This window comes from Strongylocentrotus purpuratus, unplaced genomic scaffold (genome assembly GCF_000002235.5).
Source record: "Strongylocentrotus purpuratus isolate Spur 01 unplaced genomic scaffold, Spur_5.0 spur5_scaffold_17, whole genome shotgun sequence".
NCBI classification, from domain to species: Eukaryota; Metazoa; Echinodermata; class Echinoidea; order Camarodonta; family Strongylocentrotidae; genus Strongylocentrotus; species Strongylocentrotus purpuratus.
In genome coordinates, this window is record NW_022145602.1 from 9832088 (window position 1) to 9851787 (window position 19700).

At 36.7% G+C, this 19700-nt stretch overlaps 1 protein-coding gene across 1 annotated transcript; it reads left to right on the forward strand.

Annotated features, from left to right (window-relative positions):
* The first annotated feature begins 8158 nt into the window (after positions 1–8158).
* LOC753460 (trypsin-2) lies at positions 8159–16557 on the forward strand. Its single transcript, XM_030988653.1, has 5 exons — positions 8159–8261; positions 10488–10674; positions 13936–14198; positions 15381–15526; positions 16052–16557. Exons 1-5 carry the CDS (start codon positions 8213–8215, stop codon positions 16214–16216), a joined length of 810 nt encoding a protein of 269 aa, XP_030844513.1. The 5' UTR covers positions 8159–8212; the 3' UTR covers positions 16217–16557.
* Positions 16558–19700: the final 3143 nt, after the last annotated feature.

The window sequence follows — 19700 nt, forward strand, 5'->3', positions numbered from 1 at the left end:
TAAGCATGATTTTCTTTATTGTTTGAAAACAATACAGCTGTCTTTCATTGATCAATTAAAAAAAATATGTGACATCAACTTATGCAATGTGATATTTAAAAGAATAAAAAATGTTCAAGCACTACCATCTTAATAATAATGGACCAGAATGAGCTGTATATCTACTTCCTGTAACAATGCGTAGGCCCTCTTTCTGTTAATTATAAAGAGTTTTCATTTGAATTTGAATAGAATTTCCCCAAATAACAATACAATATGTGAGATAAAACAATATATACTTTAAATAATATCAAGAGTGGTATATAGATCTTTATATTGTATACCAATACATTTGACACTTTACTTATAACAATATTAATATGCGCATCCCAATAAAATTTATTAACTACATTTACACCAAGAAAATTAACAACTTCTTGCTTAGAAAAACAAACTAAATCAATTTTAAATGATATAGGTCTGTTATTAAGCAGATTTGAAACAGTATTTTCTGTAATATAAAATTTGCAAAAGTTGTTTTTGCTCAGATTAAGTATCAATCTATTACCTTTACCACTTAGCCACGTTATTCACTTTCTTCATTAACATTACTTTTAACATTAATATTATCAGATTGAGTAAACATAAGAGTTGTGTCATAGGCGTACATAACATGATCTTACTTTTCAAAGGATTTAACTGGATCATTAATATATATTTTTTTTAAACAAGGGACCTAGAATTGACCATTGGGGGATGTAGAATTTTTAAATATAGTATATTGGAGACGACTATGTAAATAATCTTTAACAAATTGAAATGGGATTCCACATATTGCATACAAACGAGTTGATTGATTAACAAAATCGAAAGCTTTTGATGAATCCATAAATATTCCAATACAAAAATTATTACTTTTAATTGCTAAGGTTATTTTATCCTGTAAATCAATTAAAGCATGGGTTAATTGCAGAATGTTTTTTTCCAATACCAAATTGACAATCAGAAAGTACATCTTTTTTTAAGGGAATTATATAAACGATTATAAACGCATTTTTCTAATGGTTTTGGTATACAAGGCAACACAGATATCAGTTGATGACATTTGAATGAATCACAATCATCTTTTCTATGGACAGGAATAATTTTTGCAATCTTAACCTACTAGAAGAAAAAAACACTTGATAAAATAAATTATAAACCAAAGGTTAATTTATTGGATGAATTATCTGTTTCCATAATTTCTATCCAAGTTGGGTATAGTCCGAAAGTTAGGATCTGCATGTGCCCCCACCCCCACCACCACCTTGGATCTACCAGTAACTTCCATGTGTCAGTGCACCAATTATTGTAAATCAACTTTATTTGTTCGACACTGTGTTATCAAGGACCTAAACTCTTTTAGACGCCACCAGTACACCAGACTATTTAGAACACAACCCCCTTTGTATGCTACACTTGACATAATAATAAGACCGCAAAGAGCACTGTAATATATGTACAGGAGAAGCCCTAGAAGATGGACAGATTTAGGGATCAATGTTGTTAAATACACTAGTGAAATTGTGAGAAAAACTGTCTCGTTCTCACGTTTTCTCTCCTCCGAAAAAGCGACACCTGGAGGCCCTATAGAAATTGCTCTGTAGATGAAGACACAGCAGAGGCCTGTGAATAGGAGAGCTCCGATTTCAAATCCAAGAAATACCGAAAATAAATGTTGATCAAGGCCTCTCCAATTGAAGGGCCCAATTAGGATTAATGGGAGTAGCCAGGTTAGGATGCAGGCGCCGATGATGCGGGGTGTGGTGATGATGTGGCGGGCACCGAAGGGGTCTACGCAGATGTTGATGAACTGGTAGACGGCGGCGAGGAGGATGTTTATCAACGAGGAGAAGTCGATTGGTAGAAGTAGTGTCCGCACGATCTTGTAGAAGAGGCTGGTCTCCTGTCATTGAAAGGTTTAGGTAAGATTTATCGATGTTAAAAATTTAAAACCTTCTGCAGTGCACACAGTACAGATAAGAATATTTCATATACAATGTGTCTCATCAAAATGCGACTAAAATATAATCGTCAGCAACTTAAAAAGTACTGCATCTGCTATTAAAATTGTTTTACTGACACATCCGGTATAGTCATCATGAAACATGATTTTGAAATATGAACATTTATTTAGAAAGTTAAATCATTGTAAGGAGGATTAAAAGAGACAGCTGACAATAAGTGCTGTTGCTAGTCAAATATGGCCTTTCTGCACTTTAGTCACACACACACACACACACACACACGTAAACACCACACACGTGTGCGTGTGTGTGTGTGTGTGTGCGTGTGTGTGTGTGTGTGCGTATGTTTTATGTTACAACTGATTTCATTTTTGATTTCATCAATCGTACAATCTTTGTAATGAAAATGATTTGAATACATGTCAAGATGAAAAACAACTGTATTTTATTTCTAAGATTGATTTCTATTGTTTGGAATCAATAAAAAAAAAAGAACTATGGAAATAAAAAGTGTGTGTGTGTGTGTGTGTAAGTGTATGCATATGTGCATAAATATAAAGGTGCATATATATATATATATTTATATATAAATACATGTATATACATAAATATATCTTTATTAAACGCATTAATGATTAAGGTCCATTTCCTTACCGCTGACGAATCCGATGCAAGGAGATACGCGCTTAGGGCAACGACGAAGAAATCACAAAGAATGATATTGAAAGGTATTATGTTGTGCTGCTTCCTTAGCTTCTTGTGGATAAGGATGATAATGAGGGTCAAGGAGGGTGGAACTATTGCGATGGCATTCAAGACCACTATGGACATAGCTTGACTACTAAACTCGCAAACAGACTCAAAATCCTCGAAGCCTGAAGAATTGGACGAGAGACTCGTGTTATAGGATGTCGAATTCATGTTCTCTCGTAAAATGCCAAGTTTTAACCTTCAAAATCTCCGACTGCAGAGCCATATCACATCATTATAATAAAAATTCACATCAGTTAATCAATATAGTCTGGAAATCCGGTTTGAGAATCCATGTTTAATACCAATATGTCTGACAGAGTAGGTCCTTCACAGAAGAGCTTTCTTAACCGTGAAAAAAAAAGACTCGCATAAGGTATATATTTCACCTCGGAGAAAATCCGTCCTCGCAGACACGATATTTGACGCATACAATCACAGGCAGTAATAGTCGAAGTTTATATTTTGTGAATTAATGCTGTCGACATCAATACAAACTGATTGCTAAAATCAATTTTTAATTTCAGATGTCTCTAGCTCAAGTAATTTTTGTTAGTGTTTGCAGAACGTTTTATAGTCACGATGATAAAGGGTTATACCACAGAAATTCTCCTTGCAATGTTAACATTAAAGTGCCCCTCATGACAGCACTCACAAATTCAACATAATTATATCTAGAAAGTCATTTATGTTAAAAAGCACTTTCCCTTTCTTTGTTAGCAGAGTGAACGAGTCTTTATTTACTCTGTTCATTAAGAGCACTTGACATAAAGGTTCCGTGATTAACCTAAACCGTTTTATTTGTTTTTCCCGGCCGAGGCACGAAATCTTTTCTGGTCGGATAATTCGTATTCGTCAAACACAATACGTGCGTTTGTGATTAAAGGTTTTCGATAAAAGGGACAAGTCATAATTAGGATACCCAATAACAAATTTAAGTGACCAACTTGCAGTGTTTCGAAGAAATGTGATATTTCTCTTGTATTTCCTTTATTTCGTTTTAGCGAGGGATTTTTCGCTTTGGGGGCTGTTACAAATTTTGTAGACCGTAAAACGTACGAAGATCAGTTCTCGCTCCCTCTCTCTGCATATACCCTCCTGCACCCCCCCCCCCCCCCCCCCTCTTTCCCTCTCTCTCAATACAAAGCAAATTTGTTCAGTTAATTGATTTTGTATTCACTTTATGTGCGATATCATTATCACAAGAAAGTAAAAGACCCCGTCAGTCGCTGCCGCAAACGATTTTTGTAAAGAAAGAAAGAAAGAAGTAAACGTTGCATAATTTAATGGGTATTGCTATTTGCCAATAGATTTTATCAAGAGACGGAAATTGTCCATTACTAAAACCCCTAATGGCGAATCCTCCGAATTCATTGTTTGAATAAAATAATGGATGACCTAATTGGCAATTACAGGTTTCGATTCTATTATTTGTTTGAAGTCCTTGAAAGAAAGGGAAAATTGTTCAACCTGTTGTACGTTTTTGCTGAGATTCATGAAGGCTAAATCTGGAGTGTTTTGACTAGTAAGTGTTAACACGATTCCAGTTAAGTTTATTTCATTAAAGTAAATGCTAACACGAATATGTCTATATTCGTTTGAGTCAAAAGAAAGTTTACACTTAGAAAATTGTCATTTATTTTAAAAGTCAGCTATGAACGAATTTGAAAGAGTGTTATATCCCTAATCGTTTGATATCATGTTTGTGTGGTATGTGTTTACGCTTGGATGAACAGGAGGCATTGTTTGCGCATATGGAAACGTTGTATCATCCGCTTAATGTGACTTGCGTGCATAGAACAAAGTTTTCTAAAATGTGCGTTTCTTTCCAGCATTGGGGTGCCCGGAAGTCACTCGGGTAACATTTCATAAAGTATAATACAAAAAGACCATATGCAAATTTACTGTACATTTGTCGGAAAAGATATATTTATCAAGCACAATGTCGTCTCTTTTTGCGTTGGAGAAGAGCAAATAGCGAGTTTGAATCACACTTTGGCCGCTCTCGCAAGCTCTTACTCGTTTCACTGTGGTCAAGCGACTTTGGGCAAGCGGTTAATGAAAATACTAATCGTTACCTTTCTTCTGGTATTAAACTTGTTTTGGTTGATTGTATAATTTTGTCGGAATAAAGGAAACAAAAAGGCTTGACCAATAACTTATCAGCGTCTGAATTGACCTTTTGACCTTGAATTCCCTGATGCAAGCGCACATAAACAGGTTCTAATGACGTCATCTTCGCTAAATCGGTGTCTTTTATCGTAAAATGATACACTTTCACAATGTTTATACACATTTTTAAATTATTATTAAGATATAACATATTTTGTCTGATATCTCTGACGTTGTGGGTTCCATTTGATGAATAATTTTAAAATAAGAGCCATTTTACTGTTTTAATTTACTTGATCGTACCATTAAAGTCGCAGGGTACAAACTTGCATTTTCCAACCGCGCCAAATTTAATTTACATCCTGTTAAATGGGTTCGTGTTATTAAGAATCCACTGCTCTACCATTAAACGTCCACATGCGGAGTCGTTTATCAACTAAATTATTCAAATTTATGGATGCCTCCTTCCCAGGTGTTTGTGCCTTGATGAAGCATTTCATTCACCTGCTATCCTTCTTTGTACTCCAATTGCCAGAACGCAAATTACATTTTGGTTTTATAGTTTCATGCGGAGTCTTTTACCAACTATATGCAGGGGCGTACGAAGGGGGGGGGGGGGGTTGGGGGGTTCAAACCCCCCCCCCCTTGGTATTTTTATGTGTGTAAACCCCCCTAAAAATACCTAAAACCCACCCCCCCCCCCCCCCCCCCCCCCCTTTGGATTTTTTTTTTTTTTTTTTTAATTATTTAAAAAAAATATATATATATATATATATATATGCCCACGGCTAACCTAAAAAAGGTGACCTTACCCCCCCCCCCCCCCCCAACGATGAAAAATGTCAAATTTTCAAATTTCGAGACCAAAAAAAGAAAAAAAGTGTCCGCTTAAAAAGTGGCCCGTGACCCCTGAGCACTCAACACCGTGTGGGAGTTAGTTTGTGGTCAACTTGTTTTATGAGACAAATCCAAGCAAACTCCATATGGAGTGCAAAAATCGACTTACGCCAAAGTATTAAAGTGAGAGAATGACTGAAATGTATCAAAATTAGAGATTGATAATAGAAGGTATCCTGTTCTTTTACACGTGAGCACATACCACACATTTAATTATATCAAATGATTTGGGATAAAACACTCTTTCATAAGATGTTTAATCATTTACTGTTCATAGATTGTTTTTTTTAAGTGATTATTAATTTTCTACGTGTAAACTTTTTTGAGTGAGCGAAGTGGTGTGTGTGTGTGTGTGTGTGTGTTGTGGTGGGTGGGTGTGTGTGTTTGGGCGCTGATTTTAGCCTGAAATATTTACAAATGTTATCACGGCAGTATCTCGAAACCATATGTCTCTGTTATATCAGATTAGATGGTATTATACCTAGGTTATAGGCATTGAAACCTTATTTTTATAAATAGAATAATGATAACCAGATCACGATACTGAAATATATCCTGGCATCAGTGATGATATCAAATAAGCAGATTAACATAAATATTGTTACGTAATACAGGTAGTGGACATGGAGGCAGCGGTTCGTAACACGTGCAGGAGATCGTGGTTTATCGTGGTTTTAATCAAAACATAAGGCAAAGGTAGTTGGTAGATCGATGTATATTGTATGTATGAATAGATGACATTTTTACATATTGAAGGCCATTGAAGATAATTTGGTAACCATTGATATGATTTTTCTTTTTCTCTTTTTTTTCTTTTTTTTCCCACTCAAATATCCAAAATTGAAATTTCATTTACACACTATACAGTATTACAATATATAAAAGAACAAATAAATTATACTAGAAATGAATATAAATATAAAATATTTATAAGTAACTACGAGACAAAAAAAAGTTTACAGAGTACATGTAAGTTCTAGAATAAGACAACATATTTCATATTGCTTGATTTAACTGAAAGGGAAAAAGGGAAATCTCCGAAAACTAGGATTGTTGAGCGAGATTCCCAGCATAATTATGTTTGCGTGTATCAAATCTTGCACATGACTAATTGGCACCTAAAGGCCCGGATTCACAAAGGAGGTTTGTCGACAAACCGATGTTTATGTACGTCATATGACGCGTTTTGACGCGTTTTTTACAAACCTGGTTTGTAAAAAAACAAAAGGAGGTTTGTCGACAAACCTCCTTTGTGAATTCGGGCCAATAGGTTTGTTGGGTAGTCATTAGCCTGGATTGTGTAATAATTCATACCAGAGGAGACGAAATAATCATTTAACATTTTATTTTTTACTTGGAAACACTTAATTTGTAGTAGAATAGTAGTTAAGGAGTCCCTGAATCATGCAAACTAGCAATGTAAGCACATTAAAAGTCTGTTTCGGTTGATTTTTGTGTTAATTTTGAACTGTGGAGCAGTGAATTCGCGAGGGCAAAAAAGTAAATTTACAACAAAACGCGTAGCAATGGAATTATCATTTCATATATTGTTACTTTGTAGTAAAAATAATTTCATATAGATCTCTAAGATATCTATCAATTTATTATTATTATATACGTAGTGCTTTGTTGTTGTTTTTGTTGTTGTTGTTCTTTTTGTTATATCGTTACATCATTACAAATTTTGCATATTAATCTCATCTTTCTCTATGTTGAATTAAGATTTGTTCATGCAGTTCTGGCTGAAATAAAGTTATGAAATATTTTTCTTTAAACTTTGTAATTGATATAAATGAGGTTATATTTCACGGAAATAATAAGCGGTGATACTAATCCTAATGAACAAAGATTAAACATATTGTAAATTTAGGTTTCATTGGTGTGCTATTCGCAAAAGCGGAAGTTTCACAGGAGTATTCTTTAAAATAAAATACATAATGATTCATTAACGCATTTCAACAATATAAACCATTTTATTTAGTTTCTCATAGACTAATATAATTGCAATAATTATAAAATAATGCCTTTGAAGCAAGCAATAAAGGCAATATTCACATTTACTCACATTTATTCACATATTCACATTTTTGTGAAATTTAGCAAAATGCTCTTTTTCTCACAGTTTTGGCAACCAAGTATTGATTTGAATTGAAGATAGGCCGGGGGTTGGTTTCAACAAACATAGAAGTTAGAAATATACGTAAAGTATAAGTATGTTTTGTTTTAATCGTAACATGATGCATATGAATGCAAGGTCATTTGTTCTTATCTTGGACCTTATTAACGTCACATCTACGCACACGTCTGGCTTAAGACAGGATTAAGATAGGCCACACGCGTCCCCAAAACTAAGCCCTTATTAAATCGGATTAAGATGATACCAGTTTGGTATAAAGGTGGCGGATTCGGAGGTTTCCTACAAGTCATCTCGACTACAGTTCTGGAAGAAGAACCTGGAAGCTCTCATCATGTTGAAGGCAATCGTACTCCTCTCCTGCGTCGCTGCCGCTCTGGCCGGTAAGTTTTTGCAAGAACAAAAATATCCTTCTTGGTTGTTCGAAATTATTGTCTGCTCTTTCAATCGATGCCGATATTATGTTCTAATGGATTGCTATTAGAGTTTGGTCCCGGACATCAGACCTTCGAACGCGACTGGAAAGTTGTGAAGTTTGGTTCCTTCGTGGTTGTTCAAAATGTTTGTCTGCTCTTTCAATCGAGGCCGATATTATGTTCTAATTTATTGTTAGTGGAGGTTCGTCCCTGACATCAGACCTAAGAAAACGACTGGAAAGTTGTGAAGTTCGTTTCCTAAGAGGGATGCTATAAGAATTTCATGAACAGAAAGAGTTTCAAATAATGAGGTATTTGCCATGGCAGGAAGAAGACGAAAGGTTCTGAATAATATTAGTGGTCGACAGGTGAGCTTCTTGGGTCATGTTATACGAAAGAAAAGAAAGGTTTGGAAAATCTTGCACCGACTGGAAGAATCAAGGGGAGGAGAAGTAGGGGTAGAAGGAGGATTCTATGGATGAGTAGCTAAAAGAAGTAGGATTTCTGATAGTGGAATTGATCTCGGGGAGAATGAATTATTTTATAGAATATGGGACAGAGAGTTGTGGCACTTAATGGTCGCCAACGTCTCAGGATATGGCACGTATAGAGAGAGAGTTCTAAACACCTATTTTCTAAAAGATGTTTCTCTTTCTATATTGGTAAAGAGAGTATATTCTCTGTATGATACCGAAACATAATTGTCTAATAGCATGTACACCTTCAAGAAAAAAAAAATACCATTTACACTCACCTACAAAGAAAGTTTAAATTTTGTATTTGCCAAATTTCAATCATATCTACAAAAAAATGTCTCTTTAAGCTTTGCTGTACATGCATGTCAAATACTCTTTGTGTTTGGTATTCTGTTCATGATTATGGACGAAGATTATCAAATGACATGGAAGATTTCTTGTTCAAAATGGATCATTATTAAATGGCGCCATCTCTGTTAAAACAAAAAGATACTATGTCCCATTTGCAGCCAACTTCAAATTCTGTAGAACTTTGCATGAATTATGAATATGTCACGTATGTCATATCTGTGAAATTGTAACGTTAGCAGTGTCCTAATCATGGGTGTCGATCCCGGGGGATGGGGGGATATATCCCCCCCCCCAAAAAAAAAAATATTTCAGGTGGGGTGATGGCCTGTACAATCATCCCCCCCCCCCCCCCCCAATAGTTCACCATAAAAAAATAAAAAATAAAAAATGAAGAGAAAAATTAATGGTGAGAGTCCGATGAGAGTAGTTAATGGTTATTACTCGCAAGATGACCATCAATATACACATTTTGCTATCACATTTTCATAATAAATACATATATATACGAAGTAAATAAGACAACCGTATATGAGACAACAATAAATTGAATTCTCGCTCATACGACTTCATCAGGAATTGATGAATTTATTCAATTTGTTCAATCAACAGCATCATAGAAATGCAGTGCGCCAAATGCAAAGACGCAGCATCAAGGGATCTGGTAATTTTATCTCAGATTCTGAAACAAAATCCTGGATTTAGCTCATGCTGCAATGATAATTATAAACCTTTAGGTCAGTCAGGAGCCCCATAACTTTTACAAGCCGATCGCCTGTCTGATTATCAAGATAATTATGATTGAAAATTAAATTTCATTGTGCGTTTTCCTAACGGTTTTGATAACACTACAGTCTATTGGGGAAAATGAGTATGGTAAAACCGGTCACTCAAATTTTTTTATTTTTTTGAGGCACTTCATGATCATTTGGAGCGCATTTTTTGTTAGGGCTTCATTCACTATGAACATGGTGGACAAAGAAAGCGGACAAAATATACAGTTTCTCAGGTAGAAACATCCCTTCACTGCTATTATGTAAAAATGTGTAGAACAGGTGAATATGCATGTGACACCTGTTCCACACATTTTTACATAAAAGCAGTAAAGGGATGTTCCTTTGTCTACCCGAGGAACTGTATATTTTGTCCGCTTTCATTGTTCACCATGTTCATAGTGATTATTTCACCGTATCACAGACACTGATAACATGTAGGGCCATGCATCTCAGATTTAACATCGTTAAACAATGCCATTTTGTCTACATCACTAACCCAACTTCCTCTTCTTCTTCTTTTTTTTCTTCTTCTTCTTCTTCTTCTTCTTCTTCTTCTTCTTCTTCTTCTTGTATTCTTCTTCTTCTTCTCGCAGACTGTGGTAAGCCCGCCGTCGACCCCGTCAACACCTTTATCGTGGGAGGCGACGCCGCCATGCCCGGCTCCTGGCCGTGGCAGGTCGGCATCAGGAAGAACTACCTTGTCGGACAGGGTGGATACCACATGTGTGGAGCTACCCTCATTGACAACCAATGGATCGTGTCTGCAGCTCACTGCTTCTAGTAAGTAGGGACTTTTAGATTTACACGACGAGAACGTGGACCGCCACGTGCGACATCCTTTTAAGGTAATGTGACATCCTTTTAAGGTACACGTCCTTTTAAGGCACTGCCGGGGACGGCCCAGTGCCTTAACACAATGTCACACGCGGCAGTCCACGCTCTCGTCGTGCAAATCTCAAAGTCCCTAGTGTCGTAGAGGTGCTCGGGGGCCTCAGTCAAATATACATACTGTAAGCATGCGTGACAAAGAAACGCCTTTTAAGGCGTGTTTTTTTTTTTTTTTTTTTTTTTATAGATTGGACGCGGTCCGCGCGGTGCCGCATTAAGAGGTTAAAAAACGTCAATTTAGGGCCATATTTAGTGATGAAAAAGGGTACTAAGTTAAGAAATGGTAAAAAAAAAATCCTTCTGTACGCGCTGGTATACGCGTTAAGTTTAGTTTTTTTTCTAGTCCTCGGGGCCATACCGGGATAATAGGGGGGGGGGGGGGGTAATAATTGCCAATTGCCGAGACTATTGAAAAACCCACGCGAAGTCCTCATTTAGGGTGTATTTTGGCTTCAGAAGAAATCCTCGTTTAGGGGATGTCTGGAAAAACTGTGGTCACGCATGCTAACAGTATTTCTAGATGACCCCTGGGTGGAGGTTGCGTGGTATGGTGGTTCATTCACGTTACTCTCAATCTAAGGGTTTAGGGTTCCAATCCTAGCCCGGAACTATCATCTCTTGGGTAGTCATCAATCCACATTTACCACTCTTCACCCATGTGAAAAAAAAATTCAGTTATTAATGGAGTAAAACATAATTGCAGGGCCCTCAGAAAGAAGAGTATTAATGCTGATGTGTCTTCCCTGGGTGAATAAAATTGTTAGTAGAAAGAATTGTAGTAGTATTAGTAGTAGCAATAGTAGTAGTAGTAGTAGTAGTAGAAATATTAGAAGTAGTTGTAGCAGTAGTAGTAGCAGCAGTAGCAGTAGTATAGTATGGTATTATGGGATGGGAGGTGTAGGAAGACCACAGAGTTTGAGCACAGAATGATCACAGTGGGAATGGGAACACTTCAGGGACATTCTCGAATGGGGTATAGGACCATCTCTGGCGAAAATTTACCCCCCCCCCCCCTTTTCCCCCTTCCCCCCCCCCCCCCCTTCCCCTCCTCCGCCTCCCCCCCCCCCTTCCCCCCCCCCCTTCCCCTCCTCCGCCTCCCCCTAGAAAAAGGAACAAAATATTGATGAATATTGTCATAGTAAAGCTTATGATACCAGAAGAATATGTTTACCCTTTTAACATCATTTGCGCACTGATGCTCACATAATTTATCAATGACTCTGAATATAGGAATCCATATGACAATTTAATTATTGATTGGTATATTTTTGTTATGTTCATTTGTATTTAGAGGTGTATAAGAGGGTGTATATATGGACGAATGTATATGATTCGTATACGGAAACATAACCCGCCAAGGTGGTACTCGTGGCATCATTAATACTTTTTGTTCTGACTTAATCATATGTTGTCCATATCGCGTTTACACTTTCTGTATATTGCATTTACATTCTTCATGTCCCACATTATGCCATGTATCTTGTGTTCTTATCGTTGATTACATTTTGGGGGATTGCATCTAAATTGAAAATTCGCGTGCCAAAAGGAAAAAATAGAGAATACTTTTCCGTCAATAGTTAATATTGTGACATTACTGTTCACGTGGTCAAGGCTGATTAATTTCCATGGAAAAGAGACAATACGAATTACCTTCAATTTGGCCAAAGAGTAATCATACATTTTGTTAAGTCATACATCCAATAAAATTTAGGGATATTTTTTATTTAATATTGTGACATTACTGTTCACGTGGTCAAGGCTGATTAATTTCCATGGAAAAGAGACAATACGAATTACCTTCAATTTGGCCAAAGAGTAATCATACATTTTGTTAAGTCATACATCCAATAAAATTTAGGGATATTTTTTATTTAATATTGTGACATTACTGTTCACGTGGTCAAGGCTGATTAATTTCCATGGAAAAGAGACAATACGAATTACCTTCAATTTGGCCAAAGAGTAATCATACATTTTGTTAAGTCATACATCCAATAAAATTTAGGGATATTTTTTATTCTTCATACTCACCATCTCATTTCCGATTTGTCTTTATTTTTACTCCCTGACGCATGATAAAAGATGTGTTTGTATTAAATGGAAATTGGGCTAATGATAAAATCATGACACCGGGAATATGAGACTATTTCCTGGTAATCTCCTCAATGTTAAATGTGATTATGATGTTATTTTTTTTTAATCTATTATTGTTTCATTTCATTTGTTTTAACTTTCGATATTCATAACAAAATGAAGTGGGCCATTAAGATCAAGTTTATCCAAAAAAAGATGATAAGTACCGATTATATTACCACAAAAGTCAAAGAACTATTTTAACTTTCCTATTTCCTAATAATAAAAAAATGAAAACAAATGAAAACAGGATGAATTCTGTCACGCAATACAATGTGATTGACAAGGATGTTTTCAATGATCATCACAATGCTGGGAAAATAAGAACCTTATGAATAAAATGCTTTAAATACATTTTCAGTGTTGTTTTTGTTCATTGGTCACCTACTGGTTAACATGGCTGCCTCGGAATCAGATGTGTCAAAATAAGTAAATAAATAGAACAATACATTGATAATAAGTATAGAATGTCAAAGAAAGAAGTCTGTTGGAAATATGTACGCCGTTTCCATGTTCACTTTCACATTTCATTAGATTGTAGATCTCCGATCCTCCTTTCCGCCTCCATCAACTTCAAAGTATTGAGTTACTGTTGGAGGGCGATGTTCCAAGTTATATTTCCTTGGTGTTTCCTATGAAAATCTAATCTTGGGGTATTATCATTTTTATCGCACTGTATGTTACTAACGTTGTAATTCACTGTCACAGAGTCATATGGTTAATAAACAAAATGAATAATTACATATTACATATTATTATCTTCAATAATTTATTTCCTCTTTGGAGGTACTTTATTGCATTACATAATTTAACAACATGGCTTACACGTTTTGTTGACAATATATTTTGAGTGTTGACACGAAGATGAATGCATACCGCCGAAATTATTAAAAAAGATAAATGAATGAATGAATTTATTTATTCGTTTATGAATTAATAACTACACCAATAAAATGTGTAAATAGATTGATACATAAATAAATAAATAGATTAAATAAAAGAGGATTTTAATCTCTACAGCCGCTGGAAGCGTCTATCCGACTACACCATCACACTCGGATCCCACGACCGCGACGAAGTAGATTCCACCCAGGTGAACGCCAAGCTCGGCGGCATCTTCGTCCACGAGGACTACAATTCCATGACCCTCGACAACGATATCGCCATGCTCAAGCTCGAGACCCCCATCGACTTCAACGACGCCATCAGTGAGGCCTGTGTGGCCACCTCCGACTACCCCGCCGACACCATGTGCGTGGTTACCGGCTGGGGCGACCAGGAGGGTAAGTGGATAATGGGGTGGGGTAGGAGGGTGTATGAAAGAGAGAGAGAGAGAGAGAGAGAGAGAGAGAGAGAGAGAGAGAAAGAGAGAGGGTGAGAGGGTGAAAGAGAGAGTGTGTGTGAGAGAGTGAGAGGGTGAGAGAGAGAGAGAGAGAATGGGGGTGAGAGGGTGAGAGGGAGAGTCGGAAAGAATGGCAAGAGGGAGAATGGGGGTGGGAGAGAGGGAGAGAATCAAGATGAAAAATATTACAACAGATTAAAGAGGGAAAGTGTGAAAGCGAAATTATTAGACGTAAGAGTTTATAGGAGAAAGGAAGAGAGGGTGGGAGAGAAATTATGAGAGGGAATAATATATATTAATATATTTTTAAAAAGATAGAAAAGAGGTGTGAGAGAAAGTAGCATTTTATTTAAGAAATACAAAAAGAGAGATAAGGAGAATGAACAAGATAATTAAAACGAAGAGATTTTAAAAGACAACAAGGTAGAGAGAGAGAGGAATAGCCTAGGCGTTATATGTATTTTACTAGTATTCTAATCATTATTTGTATTTGTTAGTATTATTATTTCATATAATATATCTATTTATCAATTCAGTCAATGATCGTCACTGTTAAAGGAAACCAAAACCTTCATACTAAGTTACTTTTATTGTAAAGTTTAAGATATTTGAAAAATATCAGTGAACATTTGAACAAAATCGGGCAAGGAATAAGGAAGTAAGAGCTTTTTGAAATGATTAGTCACTAGAGGGCGGTATTCAATTTGATGACATCATCTGTTAACAACTCTCCATGCCTTTTGTACATCAAGTTTCATATTTTTCCTTCTTTCTTGTGATTGAGATAATGTACTACCCCGAAAGCAAGATATAGTATGCAAAATGATATTCTACTTCACATGTTATGAAGTCGGATCAAGAACACAAATAAATACGAAGAAAACAACAAAATTGTGAAATTTTATGTACAAAAGGCATGGAGAGTTGTTAACAGATGATGTCATCAAATTGAATACCGCCCTCTAGTGACTAGTCATTTCAAAAAGCTCTTACTTCCTTATTCCTTGCCCGATTTTGTTCAAATTTTCACTGATATTTTTCAAATATCTTAAACTTTACAATAAAAGTAACTTAGTATGAAGGTTTTGGTTTCCTTTAACCCCCTGTTTCCGTCTTTCCTTAGCTGCCATCGACAATGCCGAGCTCCAACAGGTCTACGTACCCATCATCGACACCAAGGTGTGCAATCGTCCCTCGTGGTACAATGGCGAGATCACTGACAACATGTTCTGCGCTGGATACTCTTCCGGTGGCATGGACTCTTGCCAGGTATGTGTTCCATTTTATTCAGGATGGGGGTGGGGGGGGGGGGGGGTTGTTGGTGAGTGAGACACCCCCCCCCCCCCACACACACACACCCATTTAACTATTTCTGTGGACCATCTGGCAGTTTTGAAACCCTGGCTCCAATCGAGAAGGAGAAAAAACACCTATTTTTAAAACGTGTTTTCTGCTTTTTTGAACGAAATTTGGAAATGATTTGTTGACAATTTGAAAAAGTTCGATTATCTCGTTGTTTTTTTTCTTTGGATTATTTCTTTGGTTTTGCTTGCTTCTTTCTTTCTTTTTTTTCAAATCTGAGCACATGATATTGAGGACTTTGTCTTTAGGGGGTGGGGGGTATGAATTATTATTTAGCCTCTAGCTGATGATCACATTTTGTAGCACTGCATGTCTTATACAAAATTATGACTTTACTCATTTAAACAATATTTTTGAAAATCAACATCGGGAATGACAGACAGAAGTTCCATATTTCGTTAAACATTTTGACTTTTACTTTTTTGTACACAGGGAGACAGCGGTGGACCCTTCGTGTGCAAGAACAGCGCTGGGGCCTGGGAATTGACCGGTGTCGTCAGCTGGGGCTACGGATGCGCTGATCCCCTGAACCCAGGAGTCTACACTAGGGTTACACAGTACAACGACTGGATCAGCGGAATCAAGAGGAACAACTAAATTAAGCGGCTATTTTAATGAACATTTTAGCTCCGCGACAACTGATCGGTTACTTCATGATGATAATGTTACTGGATAAGCCTATATGCTTCCATCAAGTGCAATTTGGATAACAGGTTTTAGGAAATTTCTCCGGTTTATTTTAATATAATTGAACGGTGTGCTTTAATTTCGAACGAAATCATTTCAATATCGGAATACAGGGTAAAGTAGGAAATGTCCGAACAGGTCGACAGGGTACCAGGCAATGTTGAATATTATTTTCGACTTTTGCCCCGAACCAATTATAGATGTTTATTTTTGTGTGTGAAAAATAAAGCAATAATTTTGTGAAGAAAAAAGCCAAGTAGTAGAGTCTCATTCTTATGTAATGTTCTCTTATGTTACTGTACCTCATGCCCAGCCCCATAATATCCCCATGCTTCGTTCATGTGTTTTTTTAAAATATTTATAGGCCTACACAATGCACTTCCTCGCTCCCTATACACCCCCCCCCCCCCTCTATCTCTCTCTCTCTCTTCTCTCTCTCTCTCTCTCTCTCTCTCTCTCTTGTTTTCCACATTTTCTCCTTTCTCATCCAACTCCTAGTGTTTTAATCCTCCTCTGTCTGTGACTCTTCCCGTCCGTTTCGGTCTCTAACTCACCCCGCGCCCGCACGCTCCCTCGCACACAATGCACACGGAATACCTCTTACTATCTTTATTCTCTGCCTCTCGTCCACCCTCTCTCTCTCTCTCTCTCTCTCTCTCTCTTCCTCTCTTTCTTTCTCTCTTTCACTTAATTCTCCTTTCTTACAGTTACTCAACCCTATCCATTCCAGTTTCCTATCCATGCATGCATGTCTCGTTCTCTCTTTCCAATGATCATATTCAAGTAGAATTAAAAAGGGTTCGTATTGTTATTGGTTATATTAATCAGTTATCCATACGTAACCTAACATAGAGAGAAAGAGCGAGAGAGAGAGAGAGAGAGAGAGAGAGAGAGAGAGAGAAAAGGAGCGAGAATGAAAGAAACTTAAGGTAATACAATGTCCAGTATGACACTGTAAGTAATCCAAAACTGTAGTCAAACAGCCTTAGTAAAGTAGTACATTGGCCTCCCCAATTCAAGTGCGTCATCAGAATTTGAATACATAATTTTGTTGATGATGAGGATAATTATAATAATCATTTATCTTAATTTGGCAGTTAATCAAAAGCTAAAGATTTCAATGTAGAAAGTTGAGTCAATACAAATTAAATGAAAATGAAAGTACATAATTTTTTAGTAATTGTACAAGTCATGGGACCCTCAAGTTGGATATCCTGAAGATAGTGATGACACTTAGAAGCACTCGTGGAATTGTAAGGGGAATTTCTCCGTTTAAGTCTAAACAGAGTGTCTGATTTACATTTATTTATTGACAATTATGAAGTTAAAACAATCATTTTAATCGTTTCATGAAACCTCTGTATAGAATTCATGTCCGCCTTTCCCCCCTCAAAACGAAACCACGATATTGACGTTATTCAATATGCTTGAGCGACATGTTCAGTGTGTAATTATTTTGCTTTCGGTATAGTGGAATTCTTTCCAACAGTCTCTAATCTATTTTTGAATTTTTTAATTATTTTTGAAAACAATAATACAAAAATAGTGGGTTCTTGTATAGGGCTAATTTCTGTCAGACTTGACACTCATGGCGCTTTACATTATTACCCCAAGTTTAGCATGGCGCTCAATCATTTCGAGGAATTTTAAACTCCTGCCATGTACCCATAATACATTACCTGGGTCGAGTGTGGAAAATGTAGATAAATCGCTTTCCAAAGGACATTAGTGCCGCGGCGGGACTCGCGATCGAACCGCGGTCCATGCGATCCACAGTCGGGAGACGTATCCACTCGACCACTAGACCTCTAAAATGAATTGTATGCCTTTTATTTCTAAAATTAATTCAAAAACGTTAGTATATCACGCACTACAAAGTCAAAATGTCATAATTAAATCTATTATATACCGTCCGTCTTTTACGATTACTGCTTGTGCTAAATTCTTTGCATTTTACTATTGTGGAAGGGTACTGCTAAACAAATTGCATTATTTTAATAGACTTGGACTTTATCTTATCAAAGAAAAGGAATTTATTTTCTTAAACATATATGGCATCCTTGTAAGAACTATATACGATAAAAAACAGATAAATGTGATTTTTTTTTTACTTCAATTTTCTTACCGCTCGACCCCTCCCCCTCTTCTCTCTCTCTCTCTCTCTCTCTATATATATATGTCTCTTTCTCTCTCGCACACACACACACACACACGTTTTCTCTCTCTCTCTCTATCTCTCCCTCCTTCCTTCTCTCTCTCTCTGTCTTTCTCGCTTCCTCTCTCCCTCTGACAAATGAGAATTTACTAAAATTGTCATATTTCTCCCGAAATTCCCGTTCCTTTCTCTTTTCCTCTCCGACCTTCTCTCTCCCCTTAATCGTTTTCATTCTTTATTCCTTTCTTTCTTATTTGTAGAATGGAGAATATTCCTCATTGAAAAATACCAACGCAAACAGACATATAATTACAGCTTTTCGTCTTTTTTTTCATCGGAGTAAATCGCAAGGATGAACAGGAAGCCCAAATCAGACAATATTAGCGGAAGTTAAAGGATGTCTGTCATTGTTGCTATATTTTATCGATTTTGTAGTACCAGTCATTTCTGTATTTCTTTTTTCAATTTCAGATCGCATATTATTGTCATCATTATTTTTTGGCGTCTATTTCCAAAGCTATTGACATTTCCAAAAGTGTCTTTATTATGGATATAAATAGTTTGGTTTAACGTGTTATATAATCATTATCGCTGTAATCCTATTTTTTCTTCTCCAAAACATCTGGCTTTGTTCTCACGTCCTATGTATAACTTTGTAGTCAACAAATCGATGACAATAGTGAGGTTAGGAAACGTCACCCGCGTTGTTGTCCTTTTTAAAGGCCCACTGCACTACTTGTAGCTACTTGCGCCCTCTATATAACAAACAATGCCTAATCGGTGACCATTGGTCCCCCATGATCCTCTTATTCTTATGTTAACTGAGAGCTGAGTTGATGAGATAACCACCTGTCCAGTGACCTTGCAGGGCGCTCTAATCCCTCCTGTAAACTACGGCAGATAAGCTTTAAAGGAAAACTGGATCAACGCCTTTTGCCCAAACATAAATATTATACTCTTGATTTGTTTAGTAAAACTTTCATAAATTGCATATTCATGTTCAGTCACCTCGCTGGCCATTATGAGCATATTTAGGCACCTCGCTACCAGAATTCGAGTTGGTAGTAGCCTGAATAATTATAGAGACTTTAAGAATCTACAGGGGCTGCAGCCCTCTAGCCCACCCCCCCCCCCTCCCCCTGCCTCGTACCCCAATGATACAATATACGGCAGTGGAAAAGTAGGAAGTTGAACGTACATTTGTGGTTGGATATGTCATCAAAAAGGTACTTCATCAGT